A 19,643-nucleotide genomic window follows, 5' to 3' on the forward strand; every position below is an offset into this window, starting at 1 on the left:
TCTGAAAATCACGATGTCAAACTAGATTCGATTCCGTTACTGGAATAAAACCCAAAAACAATTATTGTGCTATAATTTGATTTGAAATTCTATGTTAAAATAATATCCATATATATTTGGTACTCATGAGATCTTTATTAACTTTACTATATTATTAGTCACTGAAGAATTTTAATAGTAGTAATTGTTTGAAATCTTATATCAGTAGTAATTAGTTTTTGACCACTGGTTAAATAAGCTTAGAAATAATTATTATATATTCAAAAATATAATATTCTCTATTTAATTTACTTGTTGTTTTAGAACTTAAATTTTGTTTCATAATAGTTATCCTTTTAGATTTTTAATGTAAATATTTAATGAATATTCCAGTTTTTTTTTTTACTATTTTAATGTTTTGACGGATGAAAAAATTATAAAATATATTTATAAAGAGTAAAACAAAAATTTAATAATTTTATTAATTTGTGTGAGAAATCTTAAATGACAAGTAATAAAAACGGAAGAAATATACACTCAAATGACCTTTTTCTATTTATAGCTAAACCATATAAATAAAAAAAATCAATTTAGATATATATATATATATATATATATATGTTGACAAAAAAAAAGATATATATATTCTTTGTACCTTTATCAATACTAAAGATCTAAATATTTTCCTTTCTGTTTTAAATTAAGTATCGTTTTAAATTTATCTTATATTTTAAATGTAAATATTTGTTATAATTTTCTGTTTTATTTCTATTTTTATAATGTATTAACCAATAAAAAAATATTATGTAATGAAACTATAAAAGATAAAAATAATATTTTAAATTTGTTTTTAATATATATGTGGCTAAATTTAGAAACACTATTGATAGTTGCAAATTTGCGAATCTCGAAATTGGTACAAATTTCGGTGCATGATGCTTATATTAATTTCTTCTACAATTGACATGAAAAGTATAAGTACCTTCTTGTTGTTATTGTTAAAAAAACAAAACTTGTTGTTCAAAAAAAAAAATGCTTCTCCTTTTACTTGCATGGATAAAATGTCATTTATCGACACCTGTTTTATTAAAAAACAAAATGTCATTTATCTTTACTTGCATGGGTAAAATATCATTTATCTTCTCGATCTTATCATGTATTTTCATAAATTACATAATACATATACATAGAAACAAAATATATATACATTTTACAAAGAAAGCCAGGACAAAGAGAGATTTTAAACTTGCATTGCATCTGTTTTCTATTTTATAAAATTTTGGAAACGGGTAAAATTCCAAACTTGCGTCTAAATGATCAATGTTGAGTTTCATTTAAAAACAGTTGATAGTGAATAAAGTAATTCATGTTTGGGAAGTGTCTTTAGTCAAGTGGTTATAGCACACTCTCTGCGCTCGATCCCACCAGAATTTAACTTCACTAAATCATTTTACCCCGTATAATAGCGTAGGCTATAAATCGGGCTTTATCGATTCAATGATGACAAAAAAAGAAATAATAATTTATGTTTTTAATAACTATTTTAGGTATTTTCACAACCTCAACATAAAATTGATAATACACCAATAAAATTAATAGTTTTCCAGTCAATTATTCGAACCAAAAAAGCTACTATAAAATTAATAATATGTTTTACTTGGAGTCTTCGATCATACTTAAACTTTAATACCATAGAAATAGTTTTATATTCTTCGAACTGAAAGTAAGTTGAATTGGTTTATATCTCTTATATATTATTTAATGCCTAAATTCATTATATTGTTGTATTTTAACTTCATAAGTGAGAAAATTGTTAAATTTGGGACTTTTTGTTTTGTTTTAGTCGGGAAATGTTGTTTGCCAAAACTGAGAAATATTGTTATGGAGAAAATAGGTAGATTCGATGTATATATATTTGCCCAAAAAAAAAAAAAGTGTGTGTTAATATATATAAATATATCCATAAATACTGAACCACGATATACACATGCTGTCGCAAATTATATGTAGCCTGTAGAACACAATCCTGCGTTGGGAAGAGAATCTTAAGCACTATTTTTGGTGGAAATTTAAATCAACCAACTAGTTTGGTTGATCCAATTTTAACTTTCATTGATATTTAGTTATTTACAAACCAGCATAGTGATGAAAATTTTATAAAAAATACATAAAAACCAAATGATGATTATGTTTTTTTATGTCTCAACATGTAGACTGTTATAAACGAAATGGCCATAATATCATTTTAGTATTGTTATTAATTAGAGGCTGTTTGATGACACTTATTTTTTAATCGACTATTGCAACATAAAAACTGACATACACTTAAGTTTCTAGCTCCGAAACCTTATTCATAGCAAGAAATTATTTTCGCTGCACAAAAAAGAAAAAGTAATAAATTATTTTAACTAGACACCTACATATGGTGAGGGACAGTTCTGAATTTTTTGAAACCATACAAAACCAAGTAAAAATTAACAACTTATTGTAATAATATTTTTGACATCATATGAGAAATAACATCATAACAAGAACATAAAATATTAGAAAAAAGCCTAAGATTTATGGTTGTTGAACTCTTATAAACCTTCATGTATTATTTTTAAATAATATTATGGCAATTTTTTTCTTTATCAAAATTTCCACATTTCGTAATAACTATATTTTATTATCATTAATTAAGTTCTCCTTTTAGTTTAGATCATCAAACAGAGAGTTCACACAAATGTTGTTTTCATAAATTGGCTCTAAGTATCACCTCTAATACCTTGTTTTTTAGAACAAATCTTGAAATATTGTATCCAACATTCTAATAAGCTAAAAGCTTAAAAACAAAATAATCACTACTTAATAGTTAATACTAACATAGATTTTTTTTTTCCTTTAATCTTGTTAGTGAACATCTTAGTCTCGCGTGCTACCATTTCAACCCAGTACAACCTAGAGTTCTACTTTTATCAAGTTTTACACTATCCTTTCTCGGATGTGTTACCATTATTGTGAATATCATATCTCTTAATCTTTATAATGTTCATAAAAATAAGTCTGCAGTAATAACCAACATACTAGATTAGGACCCACGGTACACCGTGGGACAAATTATTTATAACTATAACATTTAAATTATAAGTTGTATTTATTGGTTAAATATGTTATAATTATATAATAATTAATAATTTTATGGTTTAAAGTTTAAACCATATAATATTGCATTTACATTTTATAAGATTGACGCTTCTTATAAAGTTTAAATATTTATAATATTTGGAATTCTTAAAACGGTCAAGTATCTCTCATATTTGAAGTTTCGTAAAAATTTAAATATATTATTAATATTTTAAAGATCTTCTAACTTTTTTTAAAAGTTGAAATATTTACAGTATTTAAACTTCTTATAAAGTTGAAATATTTATAATATTTAAACTTTTTATAAAGTTTAAATATTTATAATATTTGAAACTTCATAAACATTTAAATATTATTAATATTTTCAACATTTTATAAAGTTTAACTTTCATACTTTTTATAAAATATAAGTATTTATAATATTTAACTTTTTAAAAGTTTTAAATATTTGTAATATTTAACTTTTTAAAAATCTTTAAAATAAAGAACCGGAATAAACCAAATAAAGTTTTTTAAGTTTGAATGCATGATAAATCAAGCTTTCTACTTATTTGTATTATGAAATATTTTAGTCTCTTTTATAGTATGACTTTGAACTATTGCCAAAAATTTTTAGGCGATGTGGGATATTGTATCCTTATTTATTTATTCATCTATTGAGTAATATATGTCCATTTTAAAATTTTGTAGTACATCGCAGGAAAAAAACACAATTTTTACTAACTAAATGTATTATAGAATAATTCAAGATAATTTAAATATAAATTCAAATAAAAATGAAAAGAAATCATATATTTATGTTTGAATGAGGTAGAAAGATTTTCTTATTTTTTTAACTTTTACCTATAATTAATTTAAAATTTTTTGGTAACTAATATTAAAGTCAATGCATTAAATGTAAAAAATTTCCAAAAAATATTTTTAAGCAAAAACTGATGCAAAAATACTAGTATAGATTATTTGGTAGCTGAAAATCAAATATATAGAAAGAACATGCCTAGAATGAGAAGAAAATCAATTTCACCGACTTTTCGTACTTTAAATTCTGAGATTTTGAAAATATATATATATTTTTTTGCAAAATTTCTAGTATTAGAAGCAAGCAAGTGAAATAAGTGAATTGGACAACATAATAACACTTTTTAACCGTATATTACTAAATAATTATGTCATAATAGAACTTACTACTAATTAGTGAAGAAATAAATTTTTACACACAAACATGCATATACAGATATGCTTTGAAATCCCCAAGAAGATGCTCATCTCGTTTTACACCCATCTCGATATATTATTCAAATTGTTAATGGTACTATGTAAGTAAATCTGATTCTTCTTATTTCGTTTTGAAAAGACTTTTAAACTCATTTTGTTAAAAGTTTTTTTTTGCTACACGTAAAGTTTGCAAAATCAAAACAACGAAAACTCACCCGTTTTAAAATAAGCCAATCACACTAATTAAATTAAGAAATGTCGGTATGTTTAGTTGCTTATTAAAAGTTAAAAAACAATCTACTTGTACAGAAATATATACAATACAGTAGTATGTCCTTTAGTACTTTGGACTGTGTTGTTGTTGTTGTGTATGTAAATGGGTGGTGATCACTGATCAAACTATTTTGATTATTTTAATACTAATACTTAACTGCGAAAGAATATATCAAAAATATAAAATAATGATGTATATGTGAAAAAAACAAAAATAATAGAATAAAGTAATTGGAAGAGAAGGCCGTAGATTCCCAAGGTTTCTTATGCACAGAGATTTTATTATTATCTTTCTCAGACACGAGGAGAGAGAGAGCAGCAGCAGCAGCAGCAGAGATGTTGACCGGTCGCATAGTCAAAACAAATTTTGGTGGGCCCAGTGAAACCTCTTTTCAGGGCCTATTATGGTTTTCTCTTCTCCAACCCAAAAACATGCAATTCTCTCTTTCAAAAACCAAAATTTATGTCATTTTCTTGTTTTTAATTGGCAACATTTATCAATTTTCTTCAAACCCTGACATTTTAGAAATTTAAACTAAAACTTAAGATTTTTTAAAAATGTGGACTAAATTTTTTAATTTAAATTTTGTGTAAAATCCGTTTATACTATAGGTAAAATATAACTTTAAATCATAATAAAAATATTTTAACCATAGCCTCCTAACCACAAGATAAATCTTTAACCACTAAAAATATCATGAGTTTGTTTAAGTTTATCTCATATTTGTACCCCTTTTTTTGGTGCACCAACAAATTTGTGTATTGATATTTGTTTGTTAATGAAAATTAGAAGAAGGAAAAATATCCCTTTAGGGTCACCTTTGAATACACAAAGATAAAACATAAAAATTTGATTCTCATTCTATTTCTTTTTTTAATATATATATATATATATATATTATTATCTCTTACCTTATGTAGCAAGTAGCAACAACAACAAAAAAAAGTCCCTTGGAGCAAGAACATGAACCTAGGGATGTCTCTCATCATCATCATCATCAGTAAATACTTATTAATTTTGCCGCCTTGAAAAGAGCCCTCTCTCTCTTATTTTTTTTTCTTATTTTTTTTCTCTCTCACAAAAAAACTCTCATTTTCAATCCAATTTTTCTGATTGAAAATGAGAAATTAAAGAGAAAAATTTATGTAAAAAAAAAAGAAAAGAAGAAGGAATAAACCAAAAATAAAAGGAACCTCAAATGTCATGACTCTTATGGATTGGAGTTGGAAAAAGCAATGTATATGATGACTCTTTTTTTATTCTCTCTCATTGTTTTCTCCTCCTCTTGTTGTTGTTGTTGTTGTTGTTGTTGCTATTATTATTATTGTTGTCTGGACTACTCTGTGAGGAATTTGTACATGACTCAACTGTTCTCTCTTCACTCTTATAGCTCAAACATGTTGCTTCCAACACTCCAATTGGACTATGCGGCACCACTCTTGCCTCTAATCGCGGCTGCTCCCCCTGCAATAAACTATTTCCCGACACATTCTCTCCTGTGAGACTTCTCATCAGATTCAAACATTTCTTCACTCTCTCCTGCTAACAAGGACAAATAATCCATTGATCAAATTCTAATGAAATGTGCGTTCTTGCAACAATCAGGATTTTGGTTATGCGGGTATGTTAATTTAGCTCAAGTCATTACAACCAAACGTATATGAGTCTACCTGTTTAACGTATATGAGTTTAGACATTGCCTTTTCGTCATCAATGCATTCTGTTTCTCCTGAAATGGAAACAGACACTGCCGCTGCTGCTGCTATCTCAGAAGGCCTGAAGTCTAAGAATTCAATTTCTGCATTCAATTTAATAAAACTTATTATTAAACCTTCCCCTTTAAAATAGAGCAATGTAGTTGAAAAAAACAAGGAAAGATATAGCTTGCTTTCCGGATTCAACAAGTGACTCACCTTTGGTGGTGTTCAAGATGAATCGTGATGATCTATAGATCGAATTCTCTGACACGTGATTGCTGATCTTGTCGACGAAATAATCAATAAAAGAAAATGGAGTTATAGCTTGCAATCTCCAATTCAATGTGTTGAGTACCAAAAGCTCCATCCTTTTAATTGTTTTGGCCTCAAAAACAAACTTGGGATCTCCCACCTGCGCATATCAAGAACATGTCAAGATTTAGTTCCACTGCACCCGCGACTGAGCTATGAAAGGACTAAAAATGTGTGTTGCACCTGTAAATCAACAATTTGAGGCACATCTGTTTCTTCCATTTTGGCTGCTAATGATAAGCAAGAGACAGCTAGTAACTGAACAGCCCAAGCCTTGTCTTTCTACACAATCCAAAAACACACACACACACACGATCATCAGCGGTTGTCTCCATGAAAAAAAATTAGACGAAATAAAAAAAACACCAATCCGAAGAAATTGATACAACTTACTGGCAATTCATAGGATGTTAAGAACCGATCCAAGTAGTTCATGGATAGACAAATGCACAGATGTCCAAAATGGTAATGAGCACAAGCCTGTTTCAGACAAGAACAAGTGTCATTAAAGACACAACTCAACAAAAAAAACTCAATCTATTGAGAAGATCCGACTAATCTCACTAGTGGATTCTAATAAATACATCAGAAGCCTCTCTCTATTACCATTAAATATGTATGATCTATCAACTGATCAAAGAAGACACTTTAAAAAATCAATCAAAACAAAAAAAAAAAACAAAGAGACCAAACCAGATTTAAGTGCTCTTAAAAAAGAAAAACACAGATCAAAGTAAGCAATCACAAACCTTAAAAATCCAATCCAAAGCTTGGTTTCTAAAAGACAAATCCAAATCACCAGAACGCAATCTCTTAACATAATCAGCTCCAGGGCAAAACTCAATCTCTTTCTCCAGCATCTCTCTGATTCTGTCTTGTCTCAACGAAGTCGAAGAAGAACCCATCATCGGAATTGATCCGTTGCCGCCAAAGTTGTCGTCTTTACCGAAAAGTTGATGATTATTCATAAATCCGCCGCCAGAGTTGGTTTCATCGTCGTCGTTGTCAATGATCCATGACTCGCTGGTCTCACCACAAGCGAGATTCTCGGCCATGGGGAGTTCGGTTTTTGGTTTTTGTGTGTTTATGTTATTAAATAGTCTCTCTTTTAATTCGTTTGTTTTTGGTCTCAGAAAATGTTTTCAGAGCGTTCGGACAATAATAAAGTGAAAGGAAGCAAAAGTCATCAAAGATGTGAGATTATTTCTGAGGAGGTTGTGTCTCTGAGGAACTGCGATTTTCATGGCAGGAGAGAGAGAGGGGGAGGAAGAAGAGAGGAGAGAGAGAGAGAGAGAGGTTTATACAGAGGAAGTGGGTGAGTGTGTTTTAGGGTAGAGAGGGGGAGAGAGAGACCACTCCCACAGAGTCGAAAATGAGATACACAGAATATACACTCAAGAGAAAATATGTATACAAAACAATATTAAATTAAATTCATAATGTATTAATATCTTCATTTTTTTTGTCAGAACAAATGTATTAATATCATGGGTCCAAAAGAAATAAAATTCTAATAAACAAAAAAAAAATGTAGCTAAAACTAAAACTATGCAAGTATTATGCTTGCTAATTACTAAATTTCACTTAAGCAAATCATGTTTGAGTTAGATAGACTAGTGTTATCATCTATTTTGAATGGTTCGTGATTGTCACGCTGTTTGTATTCTGTAAATACGATAAAAGAAATTTGTATATTAATAAAAAAAGATGCAAAATTCAAGATAAAAGAATTTATTTGAAATTAGATAGATCAATTCATTAAATTAAGGAAATCTATTAATGATTAGAAGTCTAACTTTAAAAAGAAGTTTAATTACAAATTGATCATGAAGTGAAGTTGATCATCTCATAAATTTTAACACGATGAAACTATTCGACCATTTCTTATTTTTATCATGAAGGTTAGATCGTTTTCACGAAATTTGCTAATGGTCACACAATTTTTCATAAAAATAATATAACACTAGGTTTAAATTAATACGACACAAATTATAGAAACCTTAACATTTATTTTATTTTTTTTTGATTTTTTGAACAAAATTTAATATGTATTAGTTTGGATTCAATCATTTAAAGGTCCAAACAACTCTAAAATAACTCTCAATATGTGTTAGTTACATGATAAAGTTATTTAGTACATAAGATGTTTGTTATGAATGATATGATAGTCTTAGAAATTTTACAAATTAAAACAATTAGAGCATATGAAGATATAGCTAATGTGATGGATGTTATTAATCCTTTAACTGAAAGTATCACTCTTAAACTAAACAACTTCATTCAAGTTGTTTGAAAAACTTTTAACTGTTAAAGAAAAAATATTTTAGCTTATTTTAGTAGTGATATACGTTATATAGAAAGTAAGTCATGATGGTCATGTGACACAATAAGGAGAAAATAAAACGTTACTTTATATATATAATTTTTTATTACATTATAGACGTTTCAAAATATATCATATTCTTGGTCAACTATCTTTTTTTTTGAACTTATAAATTAACATGAAAATATGTAAAAGTTTATTGATTAAAATATTTTTGAAATGTGAAAAAATGAGATGTTATTTTTTAATAATATGCTAACAATTAGAGTTTATAGTCTACATGTCTTGTGTAAGACTACAATACCACAATTTTTTTTTTTCTTGAATCTCATAACTAGTTAGAGTTTTAGAGTGAAGCTACATGTGTCTGTTTTACAGGGATGCGCTTGACCACTAGATCAGGATGGATCTAACGATTATCAAACCATCTTTAATTGCTTAACCACTTGACTACAAAATTTGTGACTTTACTTTGGGTAAGAATCACGCTTATTCCACGTAACCAGAAGTATTATTTATTTATTATATGAGTTTGTACTTATGTATATAAAAACACCAAAAGGTCCAAAAAAAACTATTCTGGCACATCTTGGTAACTCTATGGTTTGATAGTTGTAAGCTATTCCACATTGGGCGTAAGCCTTTGGATTTTTGTGATGCAAGCATATACGATTCTATTGAGCAATGTTGGTTAATTGCCAATACTAATCTCTTAGCTGGCTATCATCTACACTACCCAAAAAGCCTATTTTACGTTTTCCCCTGTAACATCGCAGCCACCGGTCAAAGACTTATCAACATAATTTTGATTAATTTTATGCAAAGATTTGGAGCCTAACATATTTTTTTCAGTTAATCGTATTATTGTGTTATTGATAGCACATTGTAATGGCTCTGACCGGTAACATGTGTTACTATTGAGTTATGTTGAGCTTAATCGATTTAAGGAAGAAGAGGGAACAAATGATGGCCAATATATGAATAACGTACGAGATGAGATAACAAATATGTTATGGAATGTATGTCGTCATTAGTTTCTCTCTTTTTATTTTCTATGTCTCAAATGTTTTTCATTTTTTTTACATAGGATCATTTTACTTATCTATTTTGAATTATTCTATTTCAAAAATGTTATTATCCTTAATAATTTTTTTATTTTTATTTATAATAGATACTGCACCTGATATATCAAAAATGTTACCAGTCAGTCGTTTAAAAAAAATGTTTAATTCATTTATACTACATAATTTTTACTGCAAGCTAAATCAAATTTTAATATTTACTGCAATTCGATTTTGATAACTCGGGTTACCAGTCAGATCAAATATGTCAGATTTAGACTCGAGTGATGGTAATAACACAAAAGTCATGGTCGTTTATATGAATTGATATTTTCTTTATTACATTTGGATTAGCTGTAGTTTTAAAAAACAATACAATTAATTTCACACTATATAACAATGTTATTACAAAAATTTGGTCCGCAACAAATTATTTTTCAATTGAAAATTTTGGTTATGCCTACCAATCATATTCGAATTGATTAGAAGTCAGTCCAATCAAAGCCCATTAATAATATCTGAGCCATTAAAAAGCCCAAATAAGTAAAGTAGCTCAAAGGCCATTAGCTAAAACCCTAAAAGTTTTCCACTATAAATAACTCATCTTGTAGAAAAACAGAGAAACCCTAATTCTCTCACTCGGCTTCTTGCTTTATAGGTTCACAGACTTCACTCGTGTTTCTTCTATGGTGTGCGGTTTTTGAAACTCTAATCTCTTTAAGTAGTATATGTAAAGGGTTTTAAGGTTCTGTCTCGATCTTATAGGGAATGTTAAGTTAGTCCTTCTTGGTGTTTTAATCTCGTGTTCTGTATTTCCAGATTTGGAGCGATTATATGAATTTTTCTTACTTATGGTTGCAATGATGAGATCTTATACTTTAATCGAAAGTGTTTACACTTGATGAACGGTCGACAAAAATGTCGAACCTGAGCGGTTAGCTGAGCAACCCTTTTATCAAAATTTGTAGACTTTGTTGAGAATTTTTCTTGGTATCTTTGTTCTGTTTTGTTGTTGCCGTGATGAGCAAAAATATGATTTGAAAGCATTGCGCTTTATGAGTCAGCGACTATAATGTCGACCTGAGCGGTTAACTGAGCAACTACAAAACATCATTTGATTCATTCAAAATGTTCCTTTTTTTCTGAATGTCTTTGTGCTTGTGTTCTTTAGAGGCAATGTAGTTTTCAATCATCTCTTATAAATATAGTCTCGATATCAATGTTGAACGATTGGAAACTCTTTTGCATCTTTAGATTTTATCTGATTCTACTATGTTGCTTGTGATTGTGATTGTGATTGTATCACTAATACAATATTTAAGCCATCATTTTTGTCATTTGTCTATCTAGACAAACTAGAACGTTTATGAGGTATGTTGATTTTGTTGTGAGTGATTTCTAAGTTCTGTGATTGGTTTAGTTGAAATTTGAGTTTATCTACTTAGCTTTGATACGAACTTGCTTAATAGGATTCAACCATCAGATTGTATTTCTTCTGTCATTGTGTGGTATCTGAAGGACAAGGATTGCAATACTAGGTCGTGGCTGAGAATGTATCTGAAAACTATAATGTTTTTGAATCAATCTAATTGTTGAAGAAAGATATCCAAATTCTTTAATTGTGGTGTGTGGAGGCAGAGAAACAGGTGGCCCCTTGGAAACATGTCGGCATTTTGCTTGAGACAAGTACTCTCCTGTCTCCACATCAAATTTTGTTTGTTTGTGTAGTGACTTGTTGTTCTGTTTGTTCGTAACAGATTCTGGTTTGTAACATTTGGTAGATCTCATAAAATGGGTACACTCTTTATCTTTTACTCTTTCAAAGTTTGGCAAAATGATATATTACACAAAATGATTTACTACCTTGTTTATTTAATAAGTTGCTTCACCGTTTTTTGAAATGGAAACCAAGAGAAAAACTTAAAACAAAATTATTATTTAAACAACAGATTTTATTAGCATTGTTTTGATTGAACAAATCAACATGTCGACAACTCGATAGAACTTGAACTACAGTTAAAAATGTTAAACAAAATATCATTGATAACATTTTTGGTAGTTAAATATGTGTTAAGTTTCATAGTCGGTTTCATATCCTATTCAAAAAGGAGATTTTTTTTCTTTTCCAATTTGATGTTACCACAAATTTTATTCTTGACAATGAAACATTACTCCATAGAAACAGAGGAAAAAGTTACCGAAATGATCAGGAAACTCTAAAACACATCACACAGTTTTGAAAGAATCTCTCTTTTCCATAAGAAGAGAACAATCCATATCAAAAAGCAACGAATGGTATGATCGAATTGGATTCTTCTGAGTTCTGATGTCTCAAAAAGAGAATTATGTTTATGAGTCGGTAAAACGTGTGGAAAGTGCGTTCTCGTAGACGCGTATTCCCTTAAAAGATTGATGATGTTGCTGTTGTTGAAGTGAGATTCCACATGGTAACGTATGTGTAAAACTAAAGCATCTCAAACCAAAAACACGTGGATGCTTGTTACTGATTCTCCGAGTTGTCTTTTTATGTATGAACTATTCGGGTTGACTTGATGTAATCTTAACGTTTTGCAATATTATTTCATTGTCATCAACTTGTTTAACCATTCAATTATTGATCTTATCATAGGAATGGTTCTTCACAAATAATTCTAAAAATTATTTGAATATGTCAAAAATAATTAAAATAAATCGTTTGATGTTGTCGTTTATGTATAATATAACATGCACCAGTAATATTTAAAAGTGGGTTGTATTCAATCCTATACTCCCTCCGTTTCAAAATATAGGATGTTTTAACTAAAACACACAGATTAAGAAGTCTTTACTTTTAACAAGTTCAACCAATCAGAAACAATACTGCATAATATAAAATACTAAATTAACCTAAAAGTTGCATAGAAAATTGAAAACATCCTATATTATGAAACAAAAAACTTCTCTAAAACATCTTATATTTTGAAATGGAAAGAGTATTATACATGATTTGATCGGTTTTAATGAGTCTTTTTATGATTATAATTTTTAGGTGAAAATTTTAGGGAAATTGATAGGATTTGTTGTTAAACACTTCTAAATTCTACTTAAAAAAAACTATGAAATTTAGATATATGTATTTTTAAGCAAGGAAATCTTCTAAAATCTCTTAAAGTAATCAATAATCCCTAATGTTTGAAATGCTTTCAATAACAGTAGATTTTAAAGGATTTTAAAATTCTTTAAAAAATTCTGAATAACATGAAATTTGTTATCTGAATGCATTTGTATGATTTTGATTTGAGACTTTAGTCAAGGAATGTTATTCAACTATGTATTTTAAATAATGATTCTAAAGCATACTTTAAAATCCTTATGAATATCACCACATTTTAAATTATTATAAATGTGATTTATAAATATAAAATCTAATAACACAAAAATTTAAAATGAGATTGAAATATCCGGCATAACCTCTAGATATATTAGGCAAAAAGGTTTAAGTGGAAAAAAACTTGCATGTAAATACCATATGTATAATAATAAACATCTACACGACACATATAAACTGTCTAACCATTACTATTTGGAACTAATAAAACTTTTATAAAATTAGGTGGTCTTGTCCTTTCTTGAAAATTTATTATTTTGGATCTTTGTAAAGATTCACCTTTGAAATAATAAACAGCTTCCTTGAAAAAGTGAGAATATTTATATAGTTCAAAACTACCATAAATGGATCTCAAAAATTGATTTGAGTGAGAAACCTTGCCCTTTGAAAAGTTAGGTGATGTAATGCTTTCATGAACATTGATTACTACTGAAGATTTTCAATCTTTTAACGAATCATCTTTTTGACTAATACTCCTATAAATTTTTTCTAAAGAATTTGTCATAGCTCTCTTTTTCGATAAATGAGAATATTACATAGTTCAAAAATTAACATAAACGGATCTAATTATTCGATAGTGTAAATACCTCCCTTGAATAATGAGATCAAATAAAACTGTTTCTTTCTTTCTTTCTTCTAATGAGAACAAATTTCATATCATAGATCTATTCGAACAAATGGAGAACAAATAATACGTTTAATAATATGAAAACTACTAAACTAATCAAAAGATAAATTAGAACCCAAAAAAAAAAAACTTATTGTCGCCACCATCATCTTCAAATTTTTCAACTTTTTTGAATCAAAAGTCAAAGTCCTTAAACAGCTTGCGAACTTGTTCAAGCGTAACAAACAGAACAACCGTGAACGGTGCTTGTCTCGAAACAGTCGGCACAAACCCTTTATATAAAGCCATAATCCCTTCAGCCTTCACCGTCTTCAACGCACAATCAACCGCTCCTTTATACGGCGGCGCAACTCCAGCTTCCACCTTCATATTCATCACTCTCGTCTTGATCACATCAACCGGGTTCGAAGCAACGCTCGCCACAAACCCCGCAGCGAAACTCGCTAGCACGTGAGTCCCTAACCCATCCTCCAACCACCTTTTCTCCAGAATCGTCTCTTTAACCGAATCATACGAAGCCAACTGCGACGAAGTCACAAGCATTGCTCTGTTTATAGTCAACGACGAACCTCTCCACAGCGACGTCACGCCTTCGCGGCGGACCATTTGCGTGATCGCGTCTAAAACGCTTTTGTAGTTTCTCCTCTGATCCAATGGTAAACGACCGTCGGCTTGCATCCTCACCATAGCTACATCCGCCGGATTCCCAACCGCCGCTCCGATAGCTCCGGCGATGAATCCGGCGCCGAGTTTTTTCGATAAAGGCATCGTTTTTGTCTCCGAGTCGGTCCATTTCCCCTTGAGGATATCGTATAAACCCATACGAGTGGTTGAATACAGAGTCTGACGAAGAACTGTGGCGGAGACGCCGGAGAATAGAGCACGCATGCCTTCTTCTCGGATTAAACGAGATCCGACTCCGATCACACCGACGCGTAGAGGAGGCGCCGCGGTGACGGTGGTGGAGGTTTGAAAAGCGAGAGCTGGTCGGAGATTGGTTTGAACCGGTCCTGATTCGCCTTGGAGTTGCATGCGTACCTTGATTAGATCAAGCGGGTGAGTTGAACAACCAGCTACGATCGATGCGATTCCTCCTTCAGCGAAACCCTTGAGACCCATTTTGAAAAATTTCCAAGAATTATCGAAAAAATGAAAACTTAAACAAAACAAAACAGAGAGAGCGTTTTCCGGGAAAATAGGCGAGAAGATTGAAAAAAGGTTAGATTTTTTTGTTTTTGTTTTTTTTTAGAGAGACCAGTTAGAGTTAGAGCTGATCTCACTGGAGATTAGGAGATGAGAATGGAGACAAAAAGCTATAGATGAAGAATGAGGAATCAGAGGTCTTTGAGACATATGCTGTTCAAGACAGAGGTTTTTTTTTAGGTTTGTGTATTAATGACTCTGTCTGAGGAAGAGAGAGAGAGATGTGTTTGAGAGGTTGAAGACGAAAGCGTTTAAATAAGGGAAGAGAGAGAGAGAGAGTGAGGGAGGAAACGCGGAGACTTGTTGCTAATATGCGCCTCCTAAGGAAAGAGAAAGTCATTTTCCTATAAAATTTGTGTTAGTATCCTTCGACTTTCCTTTTTTTTGTTTTTCTAAATATTTACTTAAATCTTTTTTGGATCATATAATATATTTCAATTCAGCTTTAATAGCCACGAGTTGAAATTCATTTTATTTATATTGTAATTTTTATATACAATATATTTTATGTGATTGTTTTAAAATGTTTATTGGATAAAACATTATATAATAAAATAATATGTAAAATATGATGGATTAAAAAAATACCTATTTTGTAATTTTTATATTGTTAATGATTCTAAATAATTATTTTTGCTATAACATTGGTTAAATTTTATTTTATACAAAATTTTGTATATTTTATATTTTAAAATAAAATTTTAATATTTTGTATTAGTTTATGTATCTAAATTTATTTCAACAATGTATATTCTATATCATGACTTGAATTTCAACAAAATTTTGTAAATTTGGTTTTTAAAAAGCGAGTTATTATATTATAATTAATTTAATATATTGTTATACTTTTTGTTTTAATACTTGACTTCTTGAAATTCTTTCATATTATAGTGACATTTATTGACATTGCTATAACAAATCAATTTAGAGTGTTTATATTTTCTAACTTTTATATCAAGTTTTAATATTTTAAAAATATTTCAAATAAATTATTTAAAATTTACTATATTATATAAAATTATAAAAATTCAACAAAAAATATGAAATTGAATTTAAATATTTAAATTTTGACCCGTTAATCAGTAAAAATTTTAATTCAATATATATTATTTTTAAAGAATAATATTACTATAGATTGAACAATTTATATTTGTTTTTAAAAATTTAACTTATAATATATCCGGAAATAAAACTATTTTTCAATTATAATAAATAATATGATAATTTATTTGTTTCACAAAATAGACTCATATATAAAAATGAGAGGTGAAATATAATGATAATTAACAAATTAATATGTTAAGTTAGATATCAAAAGATTTTGTTTGATGAATAATTTAATAAAGAAAATTAATATGGTAAGTTAGATGATATCAAATGATTCTTAAACATATTTTCTTTACGATTTTTGGAAACAACATGCTCTAGTAATTAAATATTCCGAAAATAAATTAAAGTTGCATCCACTATTTAACTTGTAATCAATTAATTTATAGCTTATTTATAACTAACTTATTAAAATAATATAGTTTACAAAACAATGTTGTGTACTTCTGTTTTAATATAAAGGAGATTTTTACTCATGGAAATTTTTATTAATGAAAATGTAAGAAAAAGAGGCAAGTTGAATATGTAAGAAATTTTTTTTCTAACCAAAGTATAGTCCAAGTCTAGTGAAATCAATAAATTTGTAATTTTATGTTTACACAATCAGGACTCCATTTTTTTCTCCAACTAAATATCTTTTTTTGTTTTTTTTTTGTGTGAAAAAAATAGAGTGTACAAAGTAGATATCTTCTTAATGCAATATAGCAATTTTAAAAATCATCGCTTTTGCAAATTAGTAAGCTTATGGGGTCTAAATGATAACATATGTTATGTGGAATTGTTGAAGAAAAAAAAATGTTATATCATTTGAAAATTTGAAGAATTCTTAAGGAATGGGTCCATTTTTTTTTTTTTTTTGAAGAATTTTTAGATATTAGTTTTAGCAAGGACGATTATTTGGAACTCGTTTGAGAACTATTTTTGTTTTCTTTTATAGCAAAACAAATTTATCCATGTAAACTTTTTATGTGGGGAAAAAAAATTCTAAATGGTAAAGATTACATGGATAAGTAAAACTTTTTTTTTTCTTAAGACAATAGACACAAACATTATGAAAACTTGGACTTTGGGTCTCCTCTTTCTCATGCAACATGCATCTAACTATGTAATTAGCATTTCTTAATGAGAAAACTTCACTTTCATCTCAACTGCATTATTTACATTGAGTATGGCATCATTGTTACTTTTTGTTGTGTTCGTACCGGATTGACACTGTTATTCATTGGTTATACTTTATAGAGAAGATTTTAATGGGATACTTTCCCCCACTTGAATTATTTTGCACCCCACCACATGAGATGCTTTCTTTGTTCTTCCTTCCTTCCATGTTTGATTATTACTTGTAGAATAATAGTTTCCTTTCTCTCATCATTTCTTTAAAATTAATCTCATAAGATTGTGATCTTCTTTGTGTAATAATGGAATGCGATGATTTATTTATTTTTTTTTCTATCAGGGTTGCACAAGAAGCATACTTTGTGGAGATCACCGTTAATATAATACAAACGATTCACAGGTTAAAAAAATTTAGAAGCGTTTTCTATAAAAAAACAAACGTATGCAGAACACACAAAATGATTCAAATTAGAGTGGCATAAAGTGTGTTTATCATTTTTTTAAAAAAAATTATGGCATTTGTAGACAGGCTAATATTATCGATCAACCAATTTTATTAGGGAAAAATGTTTTGGTCATTCAAAATGTTACTAAAAATTGATTTGATAATTATGTTCCACTCAAATCGCAGTTGGTTTGCTTATTGGCTTTTATTTTGTTCATTTTTCACCATTTGTTTCATCTGTTTTATCCATTATGATGTAACTACATTTTATTCGGAGTGTGTGTGTTTTTTAATCTCCCATATGCATTTTAAAATATTGAGAAAATAATAAAAATTTACGAAATTTTATAACTTTTTATTGTCAATCATTTTCATAATGCGAATTTTAATTTGGATGTTGAACCAACAACAAAATCAATAACATAAATTAGTAGTCTACAAATCTTAATCAAATTAATATTTTTCTTTAATACAACTTTTCTATTAACAATTTGTCACCGTGAACTATATGGGTTGTTACTTCATTTTTACTAATTTTTCTTCCAATTGTTAAAATAAAATAAATTTCTGAAAAATATCTTACTTATTGCTTCTTCATGTGTGTCTAAATTATTTTTATCTAATTTTATTTCATATACCAAATCAGATATTACTTTCAAATTAGTTTCTAAAAACTAAAAGTTTGGGGTTGGCTTTAGTATTTAGTTTTTAGGCTTTTGGTTTATTTTTTAGTTTTAAAAGTTTGAAGTTTAATTTTAGTTTTGGAAAAATTGTTTCTACTAGTTTTTTGAGAAAAATCTAGTAATAGCGTATTCCGAGCAAGAACTAAAACAAATTTTCATGATATTTTGGAGAATTACTCTTTGTAATATAACAGTGTTATATATATATGTAAGAACATTATTTAATGTGCAACAGGCATATTAACGAATTATTCTTGATTAACTCAATTATTCTTCATTTAAAAAAAGTAAAAAGGATATAGAGAATATGGTATCAGAAACAGTACCGAAAAATTTGGGTGTCAGAGGTCTTAGAACCATCCAATGGTGACCATAAAGCTCTGCTTAAAATAAAAAATGTAAAGATTCTTCTTACAGCCTCAGATACTTACCTACCTACTCTTCGTTAGGCTAATATTGATGGCTCTGCGGCTCTTTGCATCTCATGAAAATATTATTCCACGTTTGTTTATTTTATCATTTTTGTACTCGTATACAAAACTCATGCATGTTGTGACAGAAAAAAAAAAAGTAACATACTAGATACATCATGCATGGAATCTTCAATTGCTAGCTGTTTATTCCAAAAGTTTTTTGTTTGTAACTGATTAGGATTTTTCGTCCATCAAAAAAACGTATGCAATCTTGATCTAATCAATGAACAGATGAGTTTAATTAGTTTCTTGCATCAATATAAATTTAGCACCAACGCATTTATTGTTATCTATATGCGGTGAAAGCACGAGGGAGTCAAGTCCTTGGTCTTACGTACTATCGATTCTTTTCTTTTCTAGTGTGTTGTATACTTGTATTATAATTTATACATCTAAACATCCATTAGATCAATATGTGTCTAGCACGTCCCTGATTAAAGAAAACAAAAATCGACTTTTTCACATGAAAAATCGTTTTAATAATTAACTTTATTTCTATAAAAAAAAATTCACTTAGTAGTTAGTACACATTATTGACTTTTTTTTCTTTTCTTTTCATATAACAAAGATTCAAAGTTCTCGTAAAGTCGGATTGTTGTGCAAGGTTGACGTGCGGAGGCCACGCGCAGGGTCT

The 19,643-nt window shown here is 28.8% G+C and overlaps 2 protein-coding genes and 2 non-coding genes across 5 annotated transcripts; 2 read left to right on the top strand and 2 right to left on the bottom strand.

Annotated features, from left to right (window-relative positions):
• Positions 1-5,609: 5,609 nt before the first annotated feature.
• LOC104702786 (cyclin-D2-1) lies at positions 5,610-8,015 on the bottom strand. Of its 2 annotated transcripts, none has more exons than XM_010418706.3 (6): positions 7,353-8,015; positions 6,997-7,083; positions 6,787-6,885; positions 6,508-6,703; positions 6,265-6,392; positions 5,610-6,133 (listed from the first exon to the last, which is right to left on the bottom strand). In XM_010418706.3, the coding sequence occupies exons 1-6, from the start codon at positions 7,656-7,658 to the stop codon at positions 5,861-5,863; spliced, it is 1,089 nt and encodes a 362-aa protein (XP_010417008.1). In that variant the 5' UTR covers positions 7,659-8,015; the 3' UTR covers positions 5,610-5,860. The 2 variants fall into 2 exon arrangements, with proteins under 2 accessions (XP_010417008.1, XP_010417007.1); XM_010418705.3 differs by having other exon boundaries at positions 5,610-6,136.
• Positions 8,016-10,842: 2,827 nt separating this feature from the next.
• Positions 10,843-10,934, top strand: LOC147941811 (small nucleolar RNA snoR128). The gene has a single exon (XR_015563027.1). It is a non-coding gene; the product is annotated as a small nucleolar RNA snoR128 (small nucleolar RNA).
• Positions 10,935-10,999: 65 nt separating this feature from the next.
• Positions 11,000-11,087, top strand: LOC147941812 (small nucleolar RNA snoR128). The gene has a single exon (XR_015563028.1). It is a non-coding gene; the product is annotated as a small nucleolar RNA snoR128 (small nucleolar RNA).
• A 2,867-nt stretch (positions 11,088-13,954) lies between these two features.
• On the bottom strand, positions 13,955-15,501 carry LOC104702787 (mitochondrial uncoupling protein 5). Its single transcript, XM_010418708.3, has one exon. The coding sequence runs from the start codon at positions 15,099-15,101 to the stop codon at positions 14,157-14,159; it is 945 nt and encodes a 314-aa protein (XP_010417010.1). The 5' UTR covers positions 15,102-15,501; the 3' UTR covers positions 13,955-14,156.
• Between the last annotated feature and the right edge of the window lie 4,142 nt (positions 15,502-19,643).

Source organism: Camelina sativa, chromosome 7 (assembly GCF_030686135.1).
Source record: "Camelina sativa cultivar CO46 ecotype springtype chromosome 7, ASM3068613v1".
Taxonomy (NCBI): Eukaryota; Viridiplantae; Streptophyta; class Magnoliopsida; order Brassicales; family Brassicaceae; genus Camelina; species Camelina sativa.

Bases quoted from the DNA above. Each gene is read 5' to 3' on its own strand.
- LOC104702787 (XM_010418708.3), bottom strand. From the start codon at position 15,101: ATGGGTCTCAAGGGTTTCGCTGAAGGAGGAATCGCATCGATCGTAGCT.
- LOC104702786 (XM_010418705.3), bottom strand. From the start codon at position 7,658: ATGGCCGAGAATCTCGCTTGTGGTGAGACCAGCGAGTCATGGATCATT. The intron at 7,084-7,352 runs GTTTGTGATTGC...TGTCTGAAACAG, and splicing joins CTTTGGATTGGATTTTTAAG to GCTTGTGCTCATTACCATTT. The intron at 6,704-6,786 runs GTGCAACACACA...TGATATGCGCAG, and splicing joins CTCAAATTGTTGATTTACAG to GTGGGAGATCCCAAGTTTGT.